A 14,867-nucleotide genomic window follows, 5' to 3' on the forward strand; every position below is an offset into this window, starting at 1 on the left:
ATTACTCATAATGTTTCGAGCATTTAGATTTATGTGAGATAGTTTCACCACCGAGAAATAATTCATGCGACACAATAGTCAGGAAGTTATTGTAAAGATCGGCCTCCATAAAATCAAGATACACTCTCGAGCAAGTTTTGGAACAAAAAGTGTCATAACGATGGTCTCACTTTTCTTTCATCTGTTTGTCGATGTGATGCTAAGGTATGGCAGTTGCTACTATGACGAAGCGGAATTTGCCGTGTATAGAAAAGACAGCATGATGCGAGGAAAAGGAATGTTACCACCTCATCTTTTCGCTTCCGCAACCGCTACGACTAGTTTGGTATGCGGCGGAGCAAAATCCGGTCGTGAGAACTCCACGCCAAGCTAAGAAGAGGGCATCATCGATATACTTTTGTTTGGCGGGAAAGCCAGCACGCGGAGCATGTGAGTGTTGTTTTATGGGGATGTCCAACGTGGTGTGCGTTTGAGGCATGAAAACCGTGAGGAAATTTTGTTTTCATTCATCTGTTTTGTGGAAAACTACCGAAATGTTTTGAATTGGTGTACAATGGAAAATTTGCATTGCAGGTGCATTCCGATACGGGATAAAGTAGCACAACAATCGAGATTTTTGTTTGCTGATGCAATAAAACCAATTTTACGGCATGATGCAGCTTTTATGGATGAGCGGTGCTGTTTTTGATCTGTCACTGTTGCTTGCTCCTATGTCAAGTTGTTTGGAGGAAACAATCTCCGTAATTCCTTAATTAGTGTGGAATACCAATTAAAAGTATTTTGGTGTCTGAATTTTCAGAAGAAAAAAACCTACAGAATATATCTACCTATGGTGCGGGTCTGTGTTTCAAATTGAAACAAAAGATTTGTGAAGGAATTGCCTATGGCTGTTTCGAGATCACTGGCAAGAAAAAATATAAGAAACTAACCTTTTTTGACTCTCTTTCGGAAAACATCCTTAGATGGGTTGGCCTGCAAAATTAATTTGTGTAATTGAATAAATCTGTGAAATTTTCGATTATCTTTACTATATTACCTTCACTATATAAATTCGTCTTGAATCCAGTTTCTTTTCTTCTCAGAGGCTTCATTTTCTGCTTCTTTCTTGATAATCACCCGTTTTGAAATGAAAAAATTTGACAAGTTAAAATCAAGACTACTATGATGCCGATCAGTAATGAACATATCATCCGTTGCATGCGTTGGGAACATGCGCGGCAGTAGCGTTTCTCGAACGTGGAAAATGTGTTGGATGTTTGTAAATTAGTAGGGTAAACGCACCAATAGTGGAGGTACGTTAGAGCCACTATAGGAACACATTGCACTAAGACCGCTGCCATAGTGAGAGCGAAGAGGCGCGCGAAGCGTGAAATCGAATGTAAGGAATAATATCAATAATAGGAATTATTTTGTATAGAACGCTAAACGCGCCTCTTCGCTCCCACTGTGGCAGCGGCCTTACGTACCTTCACTATTGGTGCGTTTATCCTAACGGAGATTTAGTAAACATATGTGTATATTTTAAAGCCCAGAGCCATAATGAGTCAAATAATTTTATTCCGGAAGAAAAGAAAACTAGTTCCTGTGCTAAATTAATTCAAAGACGAATTAACGGATTCTGGAATCAAAACTTCGAAGTAAATTTGTGACCGTTTTATCGACAGATTGCCCCACTGTGCCTACGACACTGAAAAGTTTAATCAACTCTGCTCGCATAAGAATACATCACTGTAACGCTCTAACTGATAATGGTTTCTGTGGTAGAGCTCAATTTCCGCATTTGAATATCTGAAAACAACGCTGTCTGCTTTGTGTTTGTGCTTTCGTATGGTGAACCAGTAACTTAGGAGAATTTAATGTTACCAAATTTGCTAAATCACTTTGATCGATGTGGATGCAGTCTGATTTATCGATGTCTCTCTCAGCGAGCCCGCGATGCATATACAGTTAACCACTGGAAAACTGGTTTATCGTTCATTGCCGACTTTATACCGGCCGTATTGGACTTCCCTCTGCTGGTTTGGTGAGCTACGGCCAACCGTACGGTAGGGTAAACGCTCCTATAGTAGCGGTACGTTAGAAGCGTTAGGTTCCTATAGTTGTGTATAGAGACTCAATACACAACTATAGGAACCTAACGCTTCTAACGTACCGCAACTATAGGAGCGTTTACCCTACTTGATTTCGTAAGAAGTTTTGCAATTTAATCTGTTAATGCATGCAAAAAAGGAAATGCTCGTAGTGTGTTAGCTCTCAGAGGGAGGGAATGAGCGAAACCATTTGGGCAACAGGAAAAGTTGGTCACCTTTTAGAAAGTATGCATTTGGCGCATTTTATTGATGATGATCAAAACTGGTAAACGGCGGTAGATGAGAAATTCGATGAAAAGTGAAAACCACACTGCAGTCGCATCGTCACCCAACAACAGTAACAATAGATTTCTGTATGCTAATGGGACGAGCGATCCGAGTTGCAAGAAATGAAGAAATTACTCATAATGTTTCGAGCATTTAGATTTATGTGAGATAGTTTCACCACCGAGAAATAATTCACGTGACACAATAGTCAGGAAGTTATTGTAAAGATCGGCCTCCATAAAATCAAGATACACTCTCGAGCAAGTTTTGGAACAAAAAGTGTCATAACGATGGTCTCACTTTTCTTTCATCTGTTTGTCGATGTGATGCTAAGGTATGGCAGTTGCTACTATGACGAAGCGGAATTTGCCGTGTATAGAAAAGACAGCATGATGCGAGGAAAAGGAATGTTACCACCTCATCTTTTCGCTTCCGCAACCGCTACGACTAGTTTGGTATGCGGCGGAGCAAAATCCGGTCGTGAGAACTCCACGCCAAGCTAAGAAGAGGGCATCATCGACATACTTTTGTTTGGCGGGAAAGTTCCAGCGTGCAAGCTAGCACGCGGAGCATGTGAGTGTTGTTTTATGGGGATGTCCAACGTGGTGTGCGTTTGAGGCATGAAAACCGTGAGGAAATTTTGTTTTCATTCATCTGTTTTGTGGAAAACTACCGAAATGTTTTGAATTGGTGTACAATGGAAAATTTGCATTGCAGGTGCATTCCGATACGGGATAAAGTAGCACAACAATCGAGATTTTTGTTTGCTGATGCAATAAAACCAATTTTACGGCATGATGCAGCTTTTATGGATGAGCGGTGCTGTTTTTGATCTGTCACTGTTGCTTGCTCCTATGTCAAGTTGTTTGGAGGAAACAATCTCCGTAATTCCTTAATTAGTGTGGAATACCAATTAAAAGTATTTTGGTGTCTGAATTTTCAGAAGAAAAAAACCTACAGAATATATCTACCTATGGTGCGGGTCTGTGTTTCAAATTGAAACAAAAGATTTGTGAAGGAATTGCCTATGGCTGTTTCGAGATCACTGGCAAGAAAAAATATAAGAAACTAACCTTTTTTGACTCTCTTTCGGAAAACATCCTTAGATGGGTTGGCCTGCAAAATTAATTTGTGTAATTGAATAAATCTGTGAAATTTTCGATTATCTTTACTATATTACCTTCACTATATAAATTCGTCTTGAATCCAGTTTCTTTTCTTCTCAGAGGCTTCATTTTCTGCTTCGTTCTTGATAATCACCCGTTTTGAAATGAAAAAATCTGACAAGTTAAAATCAAGACTACTATGATGCCGATCAGTAATGAACATATCATCCGTTGCATGCGTTGGGAACATGCGCGGCAGTAGCGTTTCTCGAACGTGGAAAATGTGTTGGATGTTTGTAAATTAGTAGGGTAAACGCACCAATAGTGGAGGTACGTTAGAGCCACTATAGGAACACATTGCACTAAGACCGCTGCCATAGTGAGAGCGAAGAGGCGCGCGAAGCGTGAAATCGAATGTAAGGAATAATATCAATAATAGGAATTATTTTGTATAGAACGCTAAACGCGCCTCTTCGCTCCCACTGTGGCAGCGGCCTTACGTACCTTCACTATTGGTGCGTTTATCCTAACGGAGATTTAGTAAACATATGTGTATATTTTAAAGCCCAGAGCCATAATGAGTCAAATAATTTTATTCCGGAAGAAAAGAAAACTAGTTCCTGTGCTAAATTAATTCGAAACGCATTTAAACAAGCTCAACTAGTTTGGTCTTCCAGGGGCATAATCGGCTAATTGTGATCTCCTAGAACATCATAAACCAGCTTGTTTTCCGGACCAAATCTGAACTAGCTTGTTAATCTAGATAAAGTTTATCACTGCTGAAGCTGAACCGACCGACTATCGTCACAAATGATCAAAGTTTGTTAGAATAAAATGCAACATTTCCATATGTGTAATCTTCAATTCCACGTACACGCTTATTCTGGTCAACTTAAAATTGAGTCGAATGTACTCATCTCAGCGGCAAGTAGGGCTACTCAAAATGGAGTAGCCTTATGTTGACTCACTTTCGAGGAAACGACGTTCTCACGTAGACTGATTCAAATCCACTCAGCGATATTCTCAGTTGCGGGGGGGGGGGGGGTTTTGTTTTGATTTTATTTAAGGAAATGAAAATTGTCTGCTCCGGATTCATTCTACCGGAGCAGAAAATGGTTCAACACCATTGCCATAAGCAATTTCTTCTTACGTGAAGGAATTTCCGCCCGTTTTGAGTGAAACATTCACCCGTTTTCTAGGACGTTTCCTCCAACATGGTTGACATTTTTTCTAAGTCCAAGATTTTGCTGACTGAGTGGCTTTTACTCAGTTAGGCATTTCTCGTTTACTCAGTTTTTGACAACTCGATACATCGGACGAAAGTGAGTACGATTGAGTCACCCGGTGAGTAAACTGAAGTTAGCGTGTAGTGCGCGCTGCTTGATAAGCTGGTTTCGTGCTCATCTGAATTGTTTTGGTTTTCCCTCACGAAAGCGTTCTACTCAAAATTGGTTTGTTTGTACACCTGGAGCCGAACGGTTTAATACGTTTACATAAATCGGATTCCGTTGCCATATGAGTTAAATAGGTCGCACATATATCTTCTTCGGCTGCTACTGATACTTTTGAAAAGCTTATACACGCGTACACGGGTGAACTTTTATTCATCATCAATTGGTAAAAAAATGACACAACAGCGGATCCCTGTTTACTAAAAATGAACACATGAATAATAGTACGTTCAGACTACAGAGTTATAACATGTTATAATGCTATCTTGATGGTGGTTTCTGTGTTGAAATTATTTGACAACTGTTATAACATGTTATAACTGCTCAGTCTGGCCAGCGCTTAATACTCGCGTAATAGTACGTTCAGACTACAGAGTTATAACATATTATAGCGCTATCTTGATGGTGGTTTCTGTGTTGCAATTATTTGACAACCGTTATAACATGTTATAACTCTCCAGTCTGGACAGCGTTTAACATTTGAAACGAGCCTTTCAACTTGTGTACACAAAACTTGTTAAGCCCTTATCGCGCGAAATGAATACGCCCACGAAAACTAATAACACCATCGGGTACGGAAAATTCCCCCATTCCCGATAGTGCTCTTGGATTGCGTGGGCGTACTTTGGTTCTCGTGAAAAGGAAGTAGCAAGTTGTTTACAAAAGTTGGTAGGCCCTTTTGAAATGTTATGCGAGCATTATACACGTGTTCATTTTTAGTAAACAGAGCCCCGTTGTTGCGAGGGGGGCGACACATCTAAATCTAAATTTTAGATGCTCAAAAAATCTCAGACTAGCGAATCAATCTTCGAAAAATCTTCGTGTATTTCTCGCATCTACTTGCATCGCGCATCATCTTTTTGCAGGAAATCTTCAGAATCGTCATAAATCTTCTTTCTATCTACTCAGCGTGCGAGCAGCTAGCCACAGCACAACACAATCTTTCCTGCAGCGTAGATAGAGTCGCCCCCCTCGCGTTGTTGCCATTTTTTTTTTCAGTAGTTGAACAAAAGTTCACCCGTGTACTCGTCTATAAGGTTTTGCACCATCAGGGTTAACCTCAATCGGATGACAGTTCAGTGGTATTGTTTACTTGAACTTATAGTACGTTCAGACTACAGAGTTATAACATGTTAAAGCGCTATCTTGATGGTAGTTTCTGTGTTGCAATTATTTGGCAACCGTTATAACATGTTATAACTCGCCAGTCTGGACAGCGTTTTAGGTTATGAACCATTTCCCGAATTCAATTTAACTCGTGGTTAAAAGTGACATTTCGAACGTCTTTTTCCATGTTCGAAAATCCCTGTGTTATCGATCAACCGATTTTCGTGTAAAACATCAGAAATTTTAATTTAAAAATTGTCGTGGAAATGCTTGGTGAAAGGATGTTGCTCGCAGACATTGCAGAAGTTGTTGTTTACATCTCACTGCAGTCTGAAAAAACTATCGAGAAAATCTGCCCAAGAAAAAATCGACTAAGTCAACGTAAACAGTACCACGGAACGTCATCAGATTGAGGTTAATAAATGCGGTGCAACACCTTATAGCTTCATTCTACGTCTCCGAACCGTGCAATGAGCAACGATGCCAGATATACAGAATTTTGTACTCGATAAAGGTATCTATCTTTTTTGAACCCTTGTAACTTTAATTATAATGACGATTTTTCTAATCTAATTAGATATAAAAATAGTTCATATATTAACTAGTTATTGCATTAATTGTAGCTTCTCGAAATACTTCATTTGATATTTTTTGGATAAAATTAAAAAGCGGTGACCACTTTTTTCGTGTGCAGAAGTCTGTATATATGGCATCGTTGGCATTGTGTTCCAGCCGTTCCAGCTCAATATTTAAAGTTCAGCTTCCTCCGTCAGCTTCCCTCTCCCAATTTGTCAAAATCTGTCATTACCGACATTCTCACTTGGCTCGTTTGCAAAATATAAATATTATTCTCTTTCGCTTGACCATAGTGTCCGTCAATCGCAGCTCCACTAATAGGGTGGTGACGCAAATGAACGTGACTTCTTTCTATTCAACGGCTGCTTTCTGTTTATTTATGGCACAAATGCTCATTTCGTATTCTTTAGTAGGACCACACATACACGCGGTTGCTTAGGTTTTGTATTTACGATTTTTTTAGGCCAAATTATATATTAATTCAATTCCACACGACCGGACTTGGCTGTCGTTTGTTTTCGTTGTTAATTCACTGTGTCGTTGCGATTTGCTTTTCTCTGTGTTGAAATGATCAGCTGATTCTGAACGACCTGAACGTTGTTAAACACATCCAAATTCTTCGCGTAAAATATGTTTCTTTTTAACGACGTACCACTTTCGATTGGAGTGGCTATGGTATGCGAAGACATATTTTTGTTTTCTCTTATTTGATACGCATCTCCGTAGGAAGGTGCTTATCTGGGAATTTGAAGTTCAACGACTTACATAGTGACACGCACGTGCAGCAATATAATAAATTATTTTTCCCGTAGTACGCTAAATGTGTACGAAAAACGTACGCAAGCCGACATCAGCCAAAACAATATTATTTAATTTTGCGGTTCGACATCAATGTGTAAAAATAGAAAATATGCAGGAATTTAATTCATGTGACTGTAGCACCCTAGCCTACTACGCAATTGAGTGACTATAATTTGTATTTGTTTTATTCTTAACTCATTGAGCAAATGCGAAAAAATAGACGTTGCTTGCATGTCAAAGCCTAGCAATTCGGTACTGCAACAAACTCTTCCAGCCTCAAACCTAAACCACATTTTCAGGACTGTTACAGTTGGCGGGGATTTCGCGCGTTTTTAAAGCTCTATGGCGCTGATTTTGCAGAAAGACACAACAATTTGAAACCATTTTTATTGTGCTTTGCTTTGGTTAATAGACAAACGTGAATATATTCGGAGGTGGAAAACATTAGAGTCGGTGTATAATGAGTCACGCCAAGAGAAAAACAGTTGAACTCGCATCACGGTTTTCGAAAGATTCCCATTCTTTTCACTTGGCAACAGAGGACTTCTACAACAACTTCAAATGACTTCTAGCGAGAGAAAAAAAATGCGGCTGTAGTAAATCATTATATCAGTGATTTTGTCAAATTATCTTAACAAAAAATAGTAGAAATTCTCATTACTGATCATTACCGAACGTATCCCATGACAATTTAAAGCTCACTGCGTGTTTATGCTCATTTCTTCGATAATATTTTATATTTTATTGCAATACCTTTCGTGGACCTTTCATAGCATCGTAATGTTTATTTACTTTGCCCGATAGGTAGCCGGTTTGACGGTTCGATAGGTAGACTTGGCTTCACTCTTGGCGTGACTCATTATACACCGACTCTAGAAAACATATGGTCAAACACGTCAAATTGCAAAGGTAATAAATAGCATGTAAACAAACTGCACACTTGAAAATATTGATGTACATTTAGGTGCTCTGAGACTGACATATACCGTCAATTTTGACATAAAATTGAGGTATAATAGACGCGAAATTCAGCTCAATCAAACGTACTATCGAACTTTTCAGTCTCGGAGCACTTAATTTTACATGACATGTTTGTTTACGTCTCATCCTTTATGTCAAAGATGGATTCCGTCACGTGTAAGATTAGGTATTTCTTAGTGTGTGATTATTCGATACGCTACCCTGATATGCATCCTCGCTACTGAAAATTATAGCACCGAAGCCAACCACTGTTTGCTGAAAAAAATGGGCATATTTTGGGATGTGGCTAAATTATTTTCCTGGGAGTCTAATCTGTGGCGAAATGCGCAATATAATTGTAGCTTTGAGCTATTAAATGACACTTTATCACTGTTGTGCTACCTGACGTATAACGTATATACTACACACTTAGAAATAACTAATCTTACACGTGACGGAATCCATCTTTGACATAAAGGATGAGACGTAAACAAACATATCATGTAAAATTAAGTGCTCCGAGACTGAACAGTTCGAAAGTATGTTTGATTGAGCCAAGGGGTGTTCACTCTACAGACTTGTTTTGCCCCAACTTTTTTCTCAGTGTACCTCAGTGTGCCGCAGCTGTACCGGCAGTGCCAAGAAGTCATTGAACTGACTTTTGATTGCTTGTGAATTATGCCTTGTTTGGCAACCCGGTATTTTAACAACTCTTGTTTTTGTTTTGTTTTTCAATGTTTTCAAATCGACATGGACTCCAGTTAGGACTCCACACTGGATGCACCCGACTCCAAGTATACCTGCGAGGGACGAGCTCCGTTATTACAAGATCCTTCCATCATATTAAAATATATAAAATATCATACTAGAAGAAGGGACTGATTACACACGGCTTACTCGATGCTACGGGCAATAAAGTATTTCAACGTTATATCCCAAGTAACATTCAACGTTTTATGAAGTACTACAAGGCTACCATAAAACAACATTAATAAAACCCTGGTCTAGATAGCTTTGCCTTTATTACATCAACCAAAACCTCATTAAGACTAGAATCTGTCTAGTTGGCCCACCCTGAAGAAGGTTCTAAAGACTGCATTATCGAGACATTTCAAGAATGACTTGCTGCAAAAAGGTTATATGACGCATGCATTGAGAACCATTTGAAATCCTTATTAAAAGGATTGATTAAAGGGTTTAACGGCTCTTTCAGTCTTTTTACTGCAGCAAAAACGTTGTATTGCTTCAACTCTCAACAGGAGAGTTGAAGCAATACAACGTTTTTGCTGCAGTAAAAAGACTGAAAGAGCCGTTAAACCCTTCAATCAATCCCTATAACACACCTGTCGCAAGCTCTCAAACTTCCTTATTAAAAGTACAAAAAAAGCTATTTAGCACTAATACTTGTGTCTTTTTGCCTTTGACGCTTGCCTAGCGCACTAAAAATAAAGCATCAATCAAGATAAAAAGGGATACATAAATATCGTCCGATCTTGCCAAATTCATTGTTCAAAAATGAATCTGTCAAAAATCTTCATAAATTTCCTCATCATTAAAGTGAAAGAATTACTAAAATTTTTGAAACTCATACTGTGGTCTATTTTTAGGTGACAGATTAAATCTAATGCGAAATGTGCTTCGGAAAATGGAAAAAAAAGTCCGCCTTCGGAAAACGTTGATTTGACTAATTATTTCTAATTTAGGAAACAAAATATAGTTATATGTTATGTTAATCATTGATTGCAGCCGTGACAATTTGACGATTTTCGTTTTTTTCTATTACTGCTCATTGATGAATTGATGAGAATAAAGTTATTTTAAAGAAAAACATCTTGAAAAACGAAGATTGTAAAAAAGCAAATGAAATAGTAACGATTGCATAAACATTAATTTTTCATAAGCCTGGCTGTTTTGCTTTCATGAAATCGCTAACAAATGCAAAACATTTTAATGCTGCTTTTATGAAGATAATTTGCAGACTGAATTGTTTTATCTGAAGCCATTTTGCTTGATCTTATTCCGTTTAGTTTTATAACGGCATTAATGGTGGCTAAGTTGCCTGGAAAAAGTTAAACGTCGAAATTTGTTTATCTTTCGATAGTTTTGTTGTGCGATCATTGCAACGATGTTCTAGTCCAGCGTTGGATCAACAAGTTGCGTGACATCCTTGATAAGGGCAATTCACCTATTGGAAGTAGTTACTCAGGAAGTGAGTTTACGTAACTTAGAACAGGTGGAAGCTCAATCATTCCCGAAATGTGAGTGATGAGTTTCCTGTCAACAGTTTTCCGCAGTCCCAGTTTGGCATCGCAACGTTATTTGTGGAGAAGGCTGCCATTTCCAATATGCTGTGTATTCCCAGCAATGTTAAGCGTCTAATTTGACGGCTTCCAGTGCTGCCCTCCCAGAAAGTTCTGGAATTGGATTCTTTTCTCTTCCGTCGACAGAATTGCTAGAATTATTACTCGATTATCCTTTGGCATTTCCTTTTGACTCTTATTTGTAAGCAGTGGAAGGTTTTGTGATACACTTTATTGACACCAAAACGCATCAATATATGCTTTTTGATCCCGTTTGAAACCGAACGGTTTCATAATTGCTTTTATAATGATAAAACACCTTAATGGAGAATTTTGTCGTGGCATCAATAAAACAAATACCAATTGATTTACTGAACAGTTTTAAAAGGGATAGAGTGCTGCATTAAATTCATTTTTAAAACCGTATGCTTTCTGATTTTCTCGTCAGGCTTTAAAAGGTTTTTAAAACAGCATTAAGCTGAACAACTAATCAAGAATGCTTTGCACTGTTAAATGCTGTATTTAAACTAAAAAGATTGCTTATTGCCGTTATAAAACCACAATAAATCACAGTGAAAGCCAAATGGCTGTTAAATTGTTACTTGGGATATTCCATCAGTTATTTTTTAGATGAATCAGCTTCCAATCGATCCGAAATGGTGTCTAGTTTTAAATTTGCATCTTGTTTATAAATTTGTAAACGTTCGAACATAAAAATACGGGCACTCGCGTAGCTTCACATTGTATCTGTTCAACAATTTTGAACACTTTATTTAGGGTCACATCAGTTTCAAATGGCATAAGGTCGTCTAGTTTTACTGATTGGTATCCACTGGAATCATTTCTTTTTATTTGTTTACGTTTTAAAAGTTGTTGAACTGGTAAATTGAGGTTAGGGCAACGCCACTGCCAAAACACCGTTTCAACCTCAAGAAATTTGTAAATTGTTTTAAATATAGCTCGTAATTATGCCCAACTTTGTTTTATAGAAAAACTCTAAGCAATTTTTGATCGATTGGAACATATTTCATCAAAATTGGATTATAATTACTGTTGAAACTGGAAAAATATCATATTTTTAAGTAAAAATAGAAGGGACGAAATTGGTCAATACAACAAAGAGATGTTTAAAATCGTTGGGATTTGAGATATTTTAAGCAGTTTTCAAATCGTATTCTATTGATGAGGGGAGTTGACTGTAGTTGCTCTCAGTACAAAATTTGTAAATCTATCTATAACAGTTTTAAAAAACCATTTGAGGTAACCCGGAGGGGTAATTGAACTGTATTAAAACAGTCTTCGCAGTACGCAATTAGCATTTTTGTTGAACCCACCGCAGCTGCACTCAATTAGTCCTAACGAAGCATTCCTTTCGTTCTCCTCTTCCTTGCAGATGACGCATTCAACCGAATCGAAAAGAACGAAGATCGCAAGCCAAAGCAAGGGCACGGAACAGGTGAACTCGGCAGCTCGGCAGCTGCTTCCGGTGCTGCCGGCAAGCCCAGCCGGAAAACCACAGCTTCCAATGTGACGACCACTGTCAAGAAGCAACGCACGGCCGATGCCAACTACCAACACCCATGGCTCTACACGACACTGAAAGGACACACCGGCCAGGTGTTTGATATGGATTTTTCCAGGAACGGGAAATACTTGGCGACATGTGCGGAAGGTAAGCTGCTATTTTGTTTTTTTTTTGCGGTTTATTTTTTTTTTCATTTGCTTCTCTTTCTGTTTACTCATTTTTAATCTTTCACTGGCGAAAGGTGTGCGGTAAAACAGCTGTTTCGGCTACGCTTCAGTTCATGCATTTTTTTTAACAACAGTTACTCATACATAAGTCTAACGTTTTCCTCGCTTAAGTCAAAAATTAACCTCACGTATACTAAAGAGAGAGGGTTAGACAAGCAGTTTGGAACGATGCCAAAAGCAAACGTGTTTGAAGTATTAATTGACACCATTATCATAGGTTACGGTTGACCAAAAGTGTACGCACGGCCTATACCGTTGGCACAATGATTATTTGTTTGTTACGCACACACACCTTTCAATACACGCACATTTTGCGAATCTTGTGCTCCACGTAATCGTAATACAAGGTCACGTACCAGACAGAAACATTGATAGTAAAAAATTATCTTTTTCGTACCATAGTTTACATAACAATTACGTCGGCAGCCGTGCCTCATTCGTCAAAACATCATCAGTGACAGTCGTCTTACTTGGCAGACAGTCGTACAAAATCCGTCTCTGTTGTTGGTGCGATGGCAGTAGGCCTTGATATGGTCGATATGAGAGGGGGCGCAGCACTCTCAATCAGCAGGCGGGTGCAGAGATGAGGCCACCCCAATACTGCCCGGTAGAACAACGTTAAAACAAAAATCGGCATTCCCAAAACCTTCAACATTAACGTTACAATTACGTCGGCAGGAGACTTTTCTCTTTGCATTGTTTCTTTGGATCACTTGTTCATAAATTGATCCCCCGACAATTTTTTTTTGTAACAGTCTCAAAATGAAGGGAACACACATTTATTTCATGCGGTGAAGTTTTTGGCAACACATATTTTTACCCTTCTTATAAAGAAGGGTATAGATATCACTTGAAAAACCGACTATCGATCCGAGGCCCGGAGGGCCGAGTGTCATATCAAAGATGAATACTAAGATGAAACTGTCGGAAGAAAAACTTTCTGTTTTAGTGTCTTCTTTCACGGTCCCTTTCATCCAATGAGAACTCCCCGTATTCAAGGTAATTTTGTGGTTTTGCTGCCCCCTCGGAAGAGATCAAATTTTGCGCTCATTTTTATCAAAACAATCACACCAAAATCAGAGATGTCCCATTTTTTAATTACTCGATTAACAACTAATCGATTCTTTTTTGTTCGCTGTGCTGCCATTTTTCCACCAATGAGAGTGCAGCACATGTTTGAAACGATCGGTGATGATCCTTTGGAGATGTTAATGCTTATATCGGCATGATCTAACCGATTATAAATAGTTTACTTTTCGGTTCGTTAATCGATTAAACGATTATTCGAATGAAAATCGGACATCACTAGATGAATGTGAAACGTCATTTCAAATATAAGGCCGTTCATAAATATTGATACAATTTGAAAGGGACCGGGGCTAATCATAAATTACGTCTCCATGGTAACTGAAATAAACACGAGTGTTCACCGGTTGGTCATATACCATTCGACTCAGCTCGCCGATATCGGAACATGTCTGTGTGTGTGTTGTGTGTGTGTGTGTGTGTGTGTGTGTTGTGTGTGTGTGTGTGTGTGTGTGCGTGTGTGTGTGTGTGTGTGTGTGTGTGTGAGTGAGTGAGTGTGTGTGTCTGTGTGTGTGTCTGTGTGTGTGTGTGTGTGTGTGTGTGTGTGTGTGTGTGTGTGTGTGTGTGTATGTGTGTGTGTGTGTGTGTGTGTGTGTGTGTGTGTGTGTGTGTGTGTGTGTGTGTGTGTGTGTGTGTGTGTGTGTGTGTGTGTGTGTGTCTGTGTGTGTGTGTGTGTCTATGTGTGTATGTGTGTATGTGTGTGTGTATGTAACGAAATTAATGCGCTCACGTTTCTCACCAACCGCTCAACCGATTTCGACAAACTTGGCGCCAAATGATAGGTCTTGGGGTCCCATTGAACGCTATTGAACGGTTTTGGAATCGGTGAACCGGTTCCGGAGATATGGTGAATATGGGCCTTCACGCTGGATTTAACGGAAAACGTATTAAAAACATCAAATTACTACAGCATTCAAAAATAAGATCAATGCAAGCCGTGTTAAGTGTTCCAGACCACATTGGACACACTTGGACATGTTCCGGGTACCCCGGGGAAGTTGCTTGAATATGAATTGAATTAAAACCCATTAAATCACATTAAAATACGATGATAAGGTGATTGGTAGCCTCACCAAATAGACTACACCCGGATATATTCCGTGTACCCCCAGGCAGTGGCGTAGCGTCACTGGATGACACGGGGGTGGGGGGGCTTGGTCACTGATAATGACAATAAAATAAATAAACTTGAATAAGTAAGAAGGGTCTGATCACACCATAGGTGGATAAATTCGGGTTTTTTATTTACGTTTTACTAGAAAACATACCGTCCGTAATACTGTTCATGTATTTGTAGTAAGAAGTTATCTCAATTCACAACTTGCTGCAAATCGTTGTATCATCATTTTGAATCCCACTGGTGACTTCGTG

The 14,867-nt window shown here is 38.9% G+C and overlaps 1 protein-coding gene across 2 annotated transcripts in view; it reads left to right on the forward strand.

The window, feature by feature from the left end:
• Window positions 1–14,867, forward strand: part of prage — a 56,292-nt gene that overhangs the window by 32,423 nt on the left and 9,002 nt on the right. For both annotated transcript variants that reach the window (XM_065222424.1, XM_065222425.1), the window contains exon 2: window positions 12,052–12,330. In XM_065222424.1, coding sequence (XP_065078496.1) covers window positions 12,052–12,330 — 279 coding nt within the window. The remainder of the gene's footprint in view (window positions 1–12,051; window positions 12,331–14,867) is intronic.

This window comes from Ochlerotatus camptorhynchus, unplaced genomic scaffold (assembly GCF_037179485.1).
Source record: "Ochlerotatus camptorhynchus isolate MF236.1 unplaced genomic scaffold, CSIRO-AGI_Acam_v1.1 ptg000169l, whole genome shotgun sequence".
Taxonomy (NCBI): Eukaryota; Metazoa; Arthropoda; class Insecta; order Diptera; family Culicidae; genus Ochlerotatus; species Ochlerotatus camptorhynchus.